The following is a 14,886-nucleotide window of genomic DNA, read 5'->3' on the forward strand; positions in this document are numbered from 1 at the left end:
GCATTTGTTACATTGCATGCTTTGCTTACGGTGCATGACCGTTTTAAGACATTTGAAGTCGAATTTCATGCAACCATAATCAGAAACTGCAGGTTCGAAACTCAGGCTAGACCGCTGAATAAAACTTTAATTAGTGGCTTCGAATGAAACAAGAAAAGTTATTTAACTGAATATCAGAGCTTTATAAATTACTTTTTGAAAACAAACATGTTTCGAGTACACAAAATTCAACGCTACAGTTGCAGTTGTCATGTATTTGTGTGGTGAAATTAGATCTAGAATTTCTGCTAGCAACAGTTTTTTAAAATTAAAGTTACTATTACTCTGTAATCTGTATCATACAGACAGAAAATTCAAAATAGGTACTCTAACTTATTGTATGAGAGGCTCTGCATCAGTCAATTTCATTAATTATTATTATTAGTGATTGATGAATGATTGATGGAGACGTTTTTCATTCAAACATCAGCAACGCATTAGAGTAGATGATAGGCTATTCGTCAGTGATCACACCTATAATAATAATAATATCGTATGCCTGAAGTCAAATTCTGCAAGCAAAAGGCAACCTTTTCCGTCAGGGATGTGCTATACTAGACGTTGCTATGGATATGCAGTATGCACCAATAAATTTTATTGCTCCATATAGTTTAGCATTGTTGGAAACGGTTTGACGAAGCTATGTTTTCTATATGGAGAAATGCTTACTATACATGAGAGGTATTGACGAGAGCTACGGATACGCGAGTAGTATAAAGCCCCGTTCTTTCCCTACTGTCGATGTATCGCTTAGCTCAAGTTACGCATCTGCCTCACACAGCTTCCTCGCGGCGCATCTCCATAGCTCATCTTATTCGGTCCGCTACATCGCTTAGCATATTTAGCGGAAACGGTCACATAGTTACATAGCTTAGCTCACAAGCATAGCACATCTCTGGTGGAATTTGTCTGGTGGTACGCTTTTGCGTGCTTCTGCTATTGTTACCACTCTACCGGCAAAGCCGTGCCGCCAAGCGACCAAGCGTTCCGGTATTGTGCCGAGTAGAAACTGCTAAGGGGTAATGGGTTTAAAAAAACTGGAATACCCCTTCCAAATTAGCTCGCATTCATCTTAGACTGTGCATCATCACTTACCACCAGGTGAGATCGCAGTCAAGGACTAACGTGTAATGGAATAAAAAAGCAGCTTAAAGGTTTTCAACGTACCAGTAATAGAACCACATCATGAAGACATGCGAGGGCAGGAAGCAAGCAGCGAACACTAGGACGAAGGCAAGCACCGTTAACGCAACTTTCCTTCTAGCCCGCATCTGAAACAAAACGCGGCTTAAACTCTCCTTAATTTTCAAATTTTTTTGTAAACTTATTACCTACTAGGAATGAAGGTAAATAACAATCTAGATGATCGATATAATTAACATAGATTCGAGACTTCGATTATTCATGATGTTTGATTTTCTCTAGGTTTCAAAGTTAAACTAAACTTGAGGCTAAACTAAAGTTTCTAAGCTCAGGAAGTAGGTAAGTTATGGAAACCACAACTGCATAGTACATAATATTATCTTTTACTAAGATATAAATAGACAACAGTGCCAATAGCAGCTCTGAATTCGCTGAGTAGAGGAATAATTGCACGTGTAAGATTATTTTTTAAAATTGATTTGAATTGTCGAAAAGAATATAAAATTATTAATTTATATACTGAAGGTAGTTTAACAAAGTTGACATGTCACTCATTCGATGTCATACGATCTATTGCTAGGAGACTACCTCGAGTGAATTTGTATAAGGTCTTTATTTTAGTCTCCCTCTGAGATTCGTTTATTGCATATTTTCGCTGTTTGGATCGTGAACTGGATAATTAGATATTGTGATAGCAATCACGCTCTAATTAAATTACTTACTTTGCCACTAGTTTTCTTTATATTGAAACTCTCGGATAACCTTTACGCGTTGAACCTGTGTTCTTGCGTAGGTTTTGGAAGGACATTCCAATAATTCGTTGAAATGATTTAAATAATACTTGCTTTTCTGAGTGTCGCGTACACATGGTAGAACCATGGTACGCGCATAGGCCCCACTTGGGAAGGTAATTGAGTCCCCATACCTGTCTTTGTGTCCCCTGCATCTCGCCCGGCATGTTCTGGGTACTCAGCACTAGGTGTCGTGCCATCAGCACGTAGAACAGTGCGATGACAGCCAGGGGCAGCGAGTAGTAGAGTAGGAAGCGTATCAGAACCATGGTACGTGCGTACGACTCCCCCCATTCTGGAGGGTAAGGGTAGCATACGTGAAACTGTGGAAAGAAAATGTATATTAAAGTTTGACCATATTTCATTTTTAAGCGCCGAGTTTCATGGTGGTTTTTCTCGGTAGCAAAGGCATTCCGAACCAGATGCTTGGTTGATGCTTTTGATGATTCAAAAGTACTCGTGGAAGCCTAATTGAATAAAAAATATTTTTATTTTATTTTTATTTTAAGGGACCGAGCCTACAGTTTCAACCCATGTCATAAAAGCGAAAGTGTATTTTGTTTGTTGGTCTGTCCTTTAATCACACAGCAACGTAGCAACTAGCAATGGATCAACTAAATTTTTGCATGAAAAGCAGCATAAGCTCCTTTTTATCCCGGATGATCAAAAAGTTCCTACGGGATTTTTATAAACCTAAATCCAGTCAACGAAGACGCTGGCATCAGCTAGTAAGCCATAAAATGTTTCTCCATCTATATTCTACAACTATAAAGTGGGAAACGTGCCTACAGCTCAAACCTCAAAAGGTTTAAAAACTTGACATTTTGAGTTCTCTCTATAACGTAGAAAAAGAAAAGATTTTCAATAATTCCACAAGAGCGAAACCGGGGAAGTTCAACTAGTATTTCATAATGTGGTACAAGTTGTAAAGTTCTTGGACCTATTTTGGTCAGATTTTGCCTCCGAACTGCCGAAGTTTCGTTTTAATCGGTCTAAAGGATCTATATTGACTTTGCAACTTACTCGCGTTTACATACCTAATAAGCATATTCAAAGTAAAATGTACTGTTAGATAATATTGAAAATAAAACAATCTTTAATGAAACCTTTGCTAAGTATCTAAAGAGATCTAATTGCTGTTAAGTTACTTGAAAGCGTGAAGCTATTACGGTAAGTATTAAAATAATTTTGAAAAATTAAATTGTAAGAAATAATTTCTTAAAATAAAATTTCTATGAAGTTCCCTCTCGAGTATTTTTAACTTCGAGATACTAAGGTGAGGTCACATTACACGATAAAACCCGCAAGACCCATAGCCAAGAGCCGTAGTTGAAGGCTGCAAGATGCAACTGTGATTATGAGTGGTTAAGACATAGGTAAGCCTCTTGTTCATGGGTTGAGGATTCGATCCCGGGCAAACACTTCTAACCGTCTTCTTCACCGTTTCTTCACCGTTAATGCCTGCATAAATTTGCATGCCTGAGAGTTCTCCATGTTCTCGAAGGTGTGTGAAGTCTGCTAATCCGCACTTGACCAGCGTGGACTATGGCCAAACCCTTCACAAGTACTACTTCTGCGGTGGCTTTGAATCGTACAGTTGCAGTCAAAGTTAGTCCAATATGCAAAACTAAATAAGCCACCCTTCCTAACTTGATGGAATTAATGAAAATTCGTTGCAATGGAATTTCCAAAAATCCAGAAAAAGGGAATTTTTATTTTACTTTGACGGAAAGAAAAATATCAATTTTCATGGAACTTCCATTTGAAATAATATGATGGTTTTGTATACAAATTTTCGTACCCTATTTAATTCCTTTGGGCTCTCTAAGAAAGAATTTTCGGAATTCCAATATACATACCAAAAATCCTTTCTTAGCGATCCTACATAAGTTGAGAAAAATTGAAATGTAGAAAGTATTTTACGAAAGTAATATTCCTTTAAAGTTGTCTTTGGAGTCTTTTTTACTTGAAGATACTAGATTTAATGGTGATCGCATACTTTGTGAGGACCCGCAAGACTTCAGCAAGCGCAGTAGGTGCTTTTACACGACACGACGCGACTGCTCAAAAAAGAAGTATAATATTTTCTGGATCCATGTTTGTGATTTCTTTATTCCACCTTAACTTCTAAATGCCTAAAATAAATCGAGAAAAATTATCACACTATCACACTTCACACTAATATTATAAAGGCGAAAGTTTGTATGTGTGTGTGTGTGTGTGTGTGTGTGTGTGTGTGTGTGTGTGTGTGTGTGTGTGTGTGTGTGTGTGTGTGTTTGTTACTCCTTCACGCAAAAACTACTGGACGGATTGGGCTGAAATTTAGAATGGAGATAGATTATACCCTGGATTAGCACATAGGCTACTTTTTATCCCGGAAAATCAAAGAGTTCCCACGGGATTTTAAAAAACCTACATCCACGCGAACGAAGTCGTGGGCATCAGCTAGTAATAATTAAATGCTGACAAGAAAAAATTTCACGAAATAAAATTGCTACGAAAAGTTTCCTATCGAGTCTTTTCAACTTGAAGATACCGACTTAATTGCTATTGTTATTGGACGCGGAAGCTGCGAAAAAGTATTCTGGGTAATTAAGGATTAAGATTAATGAGAGAAAAGGACCTAATAATGGTAGTCACGCTGAAGTTAAGATAAGCTATTTTCAGCAATCAGGCCAAGTTTTCATTGAAAATGTTCCAATAAAACTTTATGCTAACTTAATCTATGTTTTATTGTATTAATTACCTACTGTATAATTCATGCCCGCGTGGAATGGTGTCAAGAATATTGATTGCATTATCGTTCTGAACAGCCAGGATGATATTTTGAGCGAAAACGAGCCAACTCTCTTCACCCCACTGCGGTACTTAAAGGCAAAAGGAAGGGTTATGATTTTAGCATGTGTGTATGTGGTTGTATGTATGTATAGACATTTGTGTGTGAGGGTGTATGTATTAGTTTATTTATATATTTTCATGGTAGCACCTAAATTACTGAGCCGATTTTGACAAATGAGATGTTATTAAATTCGTTATTATCTATAGTCCATAGGACACAGGCATATGAAAAAAATCAAATTGGTCCGCCATTTAACATACCTATCTCCTACATAAATAATAATAAATATAGCTTCAGCAATACCTTCAATATTAATATTAGCTCTGTGCAAACTTTAACCTTAGGAATACGCTTTTTAATAAGTAATAAAGATTTGTTTGCTAAAGTGTCGTTTGAACTTATAGTAATAACCTTTATTAGGTCGGTTGACCACTGAGGCAGAGATTTCAAATCTCATTTCTAGAACTTTGGACTTTCAAGTCTCAATTGTACAATATAATAGCATAATAACTAGAGGAGGCTTTATACCAATACAATAGAAGCGTCTTTTCTTTATTTTTAGCCGTTTTCAGTACAAGATAAAATTATTAAACAACATTAAAACCCGCCTTCTACCTGAAAACTGCCAATAGATAGCGCTAGTTGTATATAACAAAATTATTTTTCTGTCACCGTTGTACATATTTAACCCCCGACCCAAAAAGAGGGGTGTTATAAGTTTGACGTGTGTATCTGTCTGTGGCATCGTAGCTCCTAAACCAATGAACCGATTTTAATTTAGTTTTTTTTTTGTTTGAAAGGTGGATTGATCGAGATGTTCTTAGCTATAATCCAAGAAAATCGGTTCAGCCGTTTGAAAGTTATCAGCTCTTTTCTAGTTACTGTAACCTTCACTTGTCGGGGGTGTTAGGTATAAATTATTAATTTACACTTGTATTACTAGTATCGAGGTCTCTTATCATTATTTTTAAGACTAATTGCGAAGTTGTAAAACGCGTAACAAGACAATTTGTTATTAAACTTTGAACCATTTGCATGATATTCATATTTTTAACCCCCGACCCAAAAAAGAGGGGCGTTATAAGTTTGACGTGTGTATCTGTGTATCGGTATATCTATGTATGTGTCTGTGGCATCGTAGCTCCAAAACTAATGAACCGATTTTAATTTAGTTTTGTTTGTTTGACAGGTGGCTTGATCGAGAGTGTTCTTAGCTATATTCCAAGAAAATCGGTTCAGTCGTTTCAAAGTTATCAGTTCTTTTCTAGTTGCTGTAACCTTCACTTGTCGGGGGTCTTATAAATTTTTAATTTACACTTGTTAAAATAAGAATTTTCTCCTCTTTCATTTTCCATTCCACTCTATGCGATAGTAATTCACTCTGACGATAGCAAAAAAAAACCATTCACTTTTTTGCATATTACATCCGCCATATCGATTTTATTCATATAAATTGTAGCCTATGTCATCTTATATCTAATAACGAATCGATTGACACATAGTTAATCAAAATCGGTTCAGTAGTTTTGGCGCTACGATGGAATACACATAGATATAAACATACATACGAACATCCTGGCTTTAAAACCTTCGCCAGTGGTTTACATGGCGTACATGAGTACAAGATCACTGTTTAGAGCAGCGGTGAACAAAATCCAGTTAGCCAATTGCCAACCACCGATAGGAGATGGCACTAGAAGAAGAAGAAGAAGAAACATAGATACATACATACCTACAAAGACTGCTAAAATCATAACCTGTTTGGCTTTGCTGTAGTCGGGTGAAAAGAGGTGGTTCTGGTCTAAAATAAGAAAGTAGGTAGGTACTCTAATTCTTTCTTATTTTATTTTTATAGGTCTGTATTGTGAAAGCAAACCTCCTACAATGGAAAAGCTTTTATTCAAAACAAAATAGTAGCAAAGTATCTTTACTTCATTTTTAAAAGGCTTCAAAGAGAGGTTCTCAACTCTCGTATTTTTAGGGTTCCGTACCTCAAAAGGAATAACGGAACCCTTATAGGATCACTTGGTTGTCTGTCTGTCCGTTTGTCGTTCGTGTCTGCCAAGAAAACCTATAGGGTACTTCCCGTTGACCTAGAATCATATTTGGCAGGTAAGTAGATCTTATAGCACAAGTTACGGAAAAAATCCGATAACCGTGAATTTGTAGTTACAACACAAAAAAAAAGTGTTATAACAAATAATTTAGAATTTTCAATTTTCAAAGTATAGTAACTATACCAAGTGGGGTATCATATGAAAGGGTTCTTTACCGAAAACAGATTTTCATTAATTTTTAAGCATAATAGTTTTTGATTTATAGTGCAAAATGACGAAAAAAATACCCGAGGCCGGAACCCTCGGGTCGATTCGCGAGTCTAACTTGTCGCATTGGCTGCTTTTTTCAAGGAGAAAGGTGAAATTAAGAACGTTTCAGGAATTATAAAGGTATCATACTACCTACTTACCTATTTAATAGAGATGTAACTTTCTGGAATACTATTGTCTCGTCTCGTTATTATCTTAAGACCTACCAAGTCGAGTCGCTTTGATATCTATTAATTAATTTCAAAGGCAAATATATCTCAAAGAGATTTTAAATTGTTCATTAGTCCTGGACAAATGAAGGGTTCGAAATTCCCCTAGCGAGAAGATTAAATAGTTCCGTCAAGTAAACTAAGGAAACGAGGCAGGATAAGGTGTGACGCACACCAACAGAGTGGAATGGAGCAACTCCACTGAGTAAGTGTTCGTTGGGAAAGCGACAAGCTATAATTATTTTCTTTAAATAATTTAATCATTTTTTTTTTTAGTAGATGCGTACCGAAATCATGATCATTTTCGAAAAGTATTTAAGTACATACAGGCCCATTTCTAATTTTTAATTCTAGTGCTTTTAATTTTGTTTTTATTTATTAGTGGATCGAAAATTTTCAGTTACATATTTATTTAATTTAAAAAAAATGGTCCGTATTGTAATAAGGTGGAAAAATCCATACTAATATTATAAATGCGAAAGTGTGTCTGTCTGTCTGTCTGTCTGTCTATCTGTCTGCTACCTTTTCACGGCCAAACAGTTTAACCGATTCAGACGTGGTACAGGGTTAGCATATATTCCGGTTACGGACATAGGCTACTTTTTATCCCGCAAAATCAAAGAGTTCCCACGGGATTCCTAAAAACCCATCCGCTTAACCGATTTGTCTGAAATTTGGTACCGACGTGACTTGCGTCCCCGTAATTGACATAGGCAACTTTTTATCCCGGAAAATCAAACAGTTCCATTTTTAAAAACCTAAATCCACACGGACGAAGTCGCGGGCATCCTCTAGTTATAAATAAGTCTAATACCTACCTAAGATTCGTTCGGCGTAATTTTGATTCATTGTTAGGTAGTCGTAGTTCAGAAGTCAGAACCTATAAGTACCTACCATAACAGATCTCGAAAAATTCTAAAGTTCCAAAGGATTTTAAACTTCAGGAAACTTTAAAGGTGATTCATTCAAAACTCCAAAGGATGCTTTAAAGATAAGCCCCAACAGAACCTATAGCACTTATCCTAACTGGATATACCTGATTATACTACAACATTTCAAATCTTCAAGTAAGGTTTTATTGAAAGGAGGGACAAGATAAATATCCCCCCGGGAAAAGACGAACAAAATCCATTTGACAAGGGATTTTCGAGTGAAACTTATAAACCGCTTTTTTCAAAAGAAAGTGGACGGGAAGGGATATATTTTATGTCACTGTAAGCTTAAATATAACGTCCAAGCATCGATATTTATGTTTTCTTTACAATGACATTTTCTCTTGTCCTACTAAGTTATGGCCAAACGAAATTGATCTTGAATAAAAATGATGATTTTTCATGAAATTGTAACGTCTTTCAAAAATTATGTTTAAAGCATACCTACAATTTTTTGGATGTAGATATATCTATAAATACGAGTAGTAGCTGAAAATTTGCTTAAAATACTTTTAATGTGGGCAGGAACATAAATCTTTTAGTGTTTCTATAAGTAGGTGCCATGCGATCGCGTCAGCAAAGCAAAGCAAATGAAAACCGTCGCATCGTTGTCGCTTACTTCAAATGCCCTTTATACTCATTTCTCGTATAAGGTAGACTTCAAGCTACGCGACCGCTACACGCGACGGCGATACGCGATTTTCAGGACATTGGGAGATATCAAACGACTCAAAACACTGTCTGCATATGTTACTTCATTTGCGTACAGTTGACACATAGAGCTAAAATGGTGAGTGAGTTCTGAAAATGTACGCACTATAATATTTCTATTTTTAAATCAAGAAAATAAAATAACATGCACATAATATGTGTCGTTTGACGTCTCCCATGTCCCAAAAGTCGCGTATCGCCGTTCGGGCGTAGCTTGATGTCTACCTTATGTGATTCTATTTAGGTACACATACTCCTTGATTTGAATATTCATATTATTGTGACGTTCAGATTCATCTCTAACATCGTAGTATTCCGCTAATTTTGCAAATTTTGACAAGAAAATTTCGCTATTTTCGACTGAGTGGCCACTATATAGGGACACACCACACATAACGCATTTGAAATAAACGTTGGGTCCAATATTATGGGTCCAATGATTCCCCTGTGAGAAGATTAAATAATACCGTAAGTTCAAACGACCGTTGCGGCCTGCGGGTAATAGGGTTAGAGTTGTGACCCAACAGGTCAACTCTCATGATCACATAATATATTGTCTGCTTTTGCATGGCTTTTCAGCAAAGTTTTATTTATCCGTTGATTGATGCATTAGTAACATCCTTATTTGACAGATTAATTATATGGCACCAGTAGAATCCTGCATCGCGCTTCATTTTGATACCTATTGAGAGCATAAAATATAGTCCTCATAGATTTGTTCATTGACGTTCTTATTATTATTTGTATAGATTAGTTGGCAAAAGTTAGGTACAGCTTTAAATCTATGGCACTAACTATTTGGTACTTTAAAACACCTCGATATAAAGATGTTGGCCTTAAAACAGCTGTTCTGTTTGGCAGCCATCTTTGAGAAATACATCTGAATTAATCTAAAGTTTTATTTTTGAAGGCGGATAAGTACTTAGGTACGTACGGTACTGCTATCCCGGTAAAACAAAGGGTTCCTATGGGACATTAAACAGCTCAATCCAACACGAAGTTGTGGGCAAGAGTAATTTGATAGGTGTGTTAATGTCAAATAGAAAATAGTAGAATGGCAGAAGTTATTTGAGTTGCGGGCGAGCGGAACGAGCATTTTGCGACTCCCAAGGGTTTTGAAACTCGATATTTTATGACGCTTATAAACCAACTGCAGTATAACACAAACTATTGGTGCTCGTACATAAAAATAGCACTTTTCCACTACAAAGTTTAGCCTTTGTGACACGGTTAGATTAAAGATCTGTCCAGATAAACTGTTGCAGAACAATAACGCTCGGTGCCTTTTACAGGCATGTGGGCGTGACAGTTTAATTCGATGCATGCGAGAAATAACAGGATCTGTTACACAGTAGAAAAGAAGTGTGCGCCGAGCTTTATAACAATCTGAAAATAAGTAGAGTACACGTCACGTGCTCTACTCATTTTCAGATTGAACTCGTTTCCTTTCCATCAAGACAAAGAAAGATTCAGATTGTATGATGCAAAAGGCCGGGGCACCTTTCGAACAACAATAATAATTCATGATCATCGTTTTAATCCATCGCTGGTCCTCTGCTAAGCAACGTTAACCGATAGGTAGATGCCCACTGCTGGATATACCTACGAGTAGGTTTCTTGTAGATTCAATTCAATTCAAAATATTTTTATTCAGTTAAACTTTTACAAGTGCTTTTGAATCGTCAAAATACTCCACTAAACTACCACTGGCTCGGAATGCCGTTCCTACCGAGAAGAACCAGCAAGAAACTCGGCGGTTGCTCTTTTCAAGTATTCAATTTACAATAATATGCCACACAAGTAGAGACTTTCGCATGCCACGGTCTTGCACTATTTGTAGTTGTTTGCCGATATACTAGACGCTAATGTAGTAGTAGAATAATATATTGATTAGAATACTTCTGAAGAGAAACGTTACTAACCTGTGTAGTAGGGTTGACGACAAATGCTCGCAAGTAGGAACCGATGTAGGCAGGCGTGGCGAGGACACCAGCTAGCAACCAGATGCCGATGGCTGTTGCGACGGTCAGACGAGTGGCACGCTTGCTTCCACCTGGGAACAAACATTGCAATATTAGAGAAAGCTCGGTTACTTGAATGAAATAAGTGACCATTTTAGGCACAGTTCACTACAGTTAAACGTCGACGCTTCGACGTCACTGGCAAGTCTCAAATGTTAGTACATATTTTGATGCTAGGTAATCCAAATGTAGCCGTATTTTTCTATGATTTCATGTCTCCATATTTGACTTATCGTCGATTCAGGCTTTATCTGAGAGTTTCATTACTCTAGGTCCCCGTTTTTGACCTATTGTTTCGACGCACGTCGAAGCAGTATGTCACTATGTACGCACTACATTTGTGTATGTATGCACTGAGCTCAAGATTTCAAATAACAATGGACCAAACTACACAATTTTCAACATCGTGGAGGTTTTACATATTAAATTTTTGCTTATGGAATCGATTTGCTTCCTCTTTTGTAGTGCGCACCGCTAGAAGATGGAATACCTTTAAGGCTTTACGGGTTCCATTTTCTCCACCAACTTTAGTAGGTACCTTCTAAAGAAGAGTAAATAGGCACCACCGTATTGGCACCCACGCTCCATCTTAGCCTGCATCAACATTTGCTATTTGGTGTTGTAGTTAAGCGTATCTAATTATAAATTTCACAACTGGTGATATTAAAGGGTTTAATTCCAAAAGCTTTAGGTCCAGTGTAATCTCACGTTTAACTCGTAAGCCACACCTCGTTTTTGTAATAAGATACTCATTAGTTGGTTATTAGTTAGGTACATAGCGAGTAGTCGCAAGCTACTAATTAACACAGTATGTAAATTGACAAATAGGACACAGGAATTATAGCTTCTGATTGCTTCCTCAAACTAATTTGGTGATCCATTAACGCATGAATCTACTAACTTCCTGTTAATATAGCCATAATGCTGCAAGGGTTAAAATTAACTTAGATTACACGTGTAAGGGATGTCTGCCCGCTAGCTTGTCACATTTGACAAAAAATACGAAGATAGCTTGCCTTTCAGGGAAGGACCAAGGCTACTTTTTATCCAGAAAAAATTATGAGTTCCCACTTGATTAAAAAAAAACCTAGATCCACGTGGACGAAGTTGGGGTATCTAGCATTATTATAGTTAAATAGAAAGTTTATTTAACTTATTGCGGCCCATCCGATTGACTGATTTTGACGAAATTTGGTGCACATTATAGCTAATTGCAGCGACGAACATACGTAATTTTTTATCACGGAAAATCAAAGAATTCCCATGAGAGTTTTAAAAAACTAAATCCGCGGCCGAGGTCATCTAGTAGGTACCTACTTACCTACCTACTATACAAATATGTAGTTGTACATTGGTTCTAAGCTACATAATTTGTCAAGTTAGGACAAAGATATAGTTGCACAAAAACACTGGCGCATTGAACCTTTAGCATTTACACGAAATGAGTTCGTTACTCAAAGTTGATTGTCCTAACCATTATAAATAGACCCCTTATTTGTAACACCAGTAATGTCTTGCGAGGCCTAATGGTATAATTTATAATGGTTTCTAATTAATTCTCGAGAACGAATCTTTCCAATTAGTACCATAATCTGGGAAGTTCTCAATTCGTCTTTTTAATGATTTAAATTCTGATTACTTATTCATCTAATTATAAAGTTCTGAGTCCGTTTATCAAATAACTTTTGCCCCCGACTTTCATCTTGGGAAATTTTGATCAGCCTACAGCCCAAGAAGTATCATTGGTTTCATCAACAAAGCCGTGAGAGTATGTCGCGCTGATGTATTTTATTTTCTAGTTTTTGTCAAAAAGTGTCTGTAAATATATCCTTCTAACTTTAGGCGATTTATCATCATTATATTCCTCACAACTGACTGACTGACGTTTTAGGGTAGGAAAAGGTTTAGACCATAGTCCTCCTGACTGGTCAAGTGCGGATTGGCAGACTTCACGCACCTTTGAGAATATTATAGTGAACCTCAGGCATGCAAGTTTCCACAGTCATGAAACACCATGACTGTGGAAACTTTCCTTCTAACTAATTAACTAAGGAAAACATTGCTTCACCATTAAAGCAAGTTATATTTTATAACTTAAAATGAACATAACTCCGCAAAGTTAAAGTTACTTGCATACGGTCGAATCTAAGACCTCCCAAGAAATCTTAACCATTAGTTATCACCGCTTCTGTCAAAGCACATAATAGAAGATAATAGAAGATTAATTTCAACGAAAACTTATAAGTAAAGTCAAAATGACTTGACACTGAAATCACATTTAATCCCAGGAGTACTATTAAAACAATCATTTGCATAATGTTAAAGTTTAGGTACAGGGGTTTGATTTATGTGAAGACTCGTTGAAGACTTGAATACGAATAGAAGGCAGTTTCTTAGGGAGAAGCGAGAAGGTCCCTAGAGTTTATTAGGACCGAGCCATATGACTAATGAAAAGAGTAGTCTATAAAGACCTGTAAAGTGTGCAGTGTAAGTGTAAACTACTTTAATTAAATAACTATTAGATTATTGATTGAGTGCAAAATCAGAATACACATAATATTGTAGGTTCCATTGTCATGTTATTTAATGGTTAAAAACTTGAATGTTCGTTATTTCTTAGACGGTAGTATTTTTCCCAAAAATCATCTAAGAAACCTCATAATGATTTTATAAAACGCCTATTTAACAAGTTGTTACTAAGGACGCAAATTGAAATTTTGCCAAAAACCCTTTCTTAGCGGATGTCTACACCATAATTATAGGCTATCTTGCCAAATTTCAGTACGATCCGTCCAATAGTTTGAGCTGTGCGTTGATAGATCATCTAGTCAGCCTTTTATATATTTAGAAGATTCCTTCTATGTTTAGATTCTTATAATTATACTTGACTCCTAAGCTATATACTGAAAGGAACGCTTAAGGACACTGATCGTCATCAATTCGCAGATTTGCGTCATCAAACTGTATAAAAATTTCTATTATCGGAGTCTAATTTAGATTCAAATCACGAATGATTTTCTGATCAGGAAATCCATTTCAGGAACTTTACGATCTTTGTTTCCTGTTGCACCTTCTTACGAGTCGGATTAGAGATAAGCCTGAATTCAATCGGAAAACTTTTGTCTTTTAAAAAAAAATTGCCCTGTCTTCGACGTGTTTTACATTTCCGTGAAGACTCGCACATGAAGGATTCCGTACATTTATTCATTAATTTATCTATATACAAATAAATAAAATTGAAGTGTTTGTCTGTAATAATAATGTAAAGAAGAAGAATTCAAAAGAACTTGTAAAAGTCTAATTGAATAAAATATTTTGAATTTGAAATTTCGCAATAACTACCTTATATTAAGCTCATACGGTTATTTGAACGATACCATAACTGAATCACACGTTTTTAAAAATTTTTGTCTGTCTGTCTGTTTGAACGGGCTAATCTTCGGAACGGCTGAACCGATTTTGACGGGACTTTCACAGACAAGTAAAGGATTCATCAGGGTGTAACATAGGCTACTTTTTTAACCGACTTTCAAAAAAGGATCGTGTTTTTTTAATTGACATTTTGTTTCATTGTTATAGCGGAAGTAGAAATAAACAATCGGTATCGGTTGATAATGACAATGATAATGATGAAACCCTAATATCCGTTTGATATCGATATTATTTTCATTACAGTTGAAATTATTAAATTCACTAGGGAATTGTAAGTTAACTTTTCTATTTTCTTTTCCGTCTTGTTTGCACTGCGCGTATAGCTTGACTTCGGTGTTGATCCAAGAGATTTATTTGTCTTACCAACTCGTTGGACAAGTGAAGCTTTTCGCTGTGGACAACATTCCTACAATTCCTGTTGTTTAACTTTCCTTGTTACTTT

The 14,886-nt window shown here is 36.3% G+C and overlaps 1 protein-coding gene across 1 annotated transcript in view; it reads right to left on the reverse strand.

Moving 5' to 3' along the window:
• Positions 1-14,886, reverse strand: part of LOC123873563 (neuropeptide CCHamide-1 receptor-like) — a 131,928-nt gene that overhangs the window by 8,859 nt on the left and 108,183 nt on the right. The window contains exons 4-6 of the mRNA XM_045918444.1: positions 10,914-11,044; positions 2,108-2,296; positions 1,207-1,310 (exon numbers count right to left, since the gene is read on the reverse strand). Coding sequence (XP_045774400.1) covers positions 1,207-1,310; positions 2,108-2,296; positions 10,914-11,044 — 424 coding nt within the window. The remainder of the gene's footprint in view (positions 1-1,206; positions 1,311-2,107; positions 2,297-10,913; positions 11,045-14,886) is intronic.

This window comes from Maniola jurtina, chromosome 17 (genome assembly GCF_905333055.1).
Source record: "Maniola jurtina chromosome 17, ilManJurt1.1, whole genome shotgun sequence".
Taxonomy (NCBI): Eukaryota; Metazoa; Arthropoda; class Insecta; order Lepidoptera; family Nymphalidae; genus Maniola; species Maniola jurtina.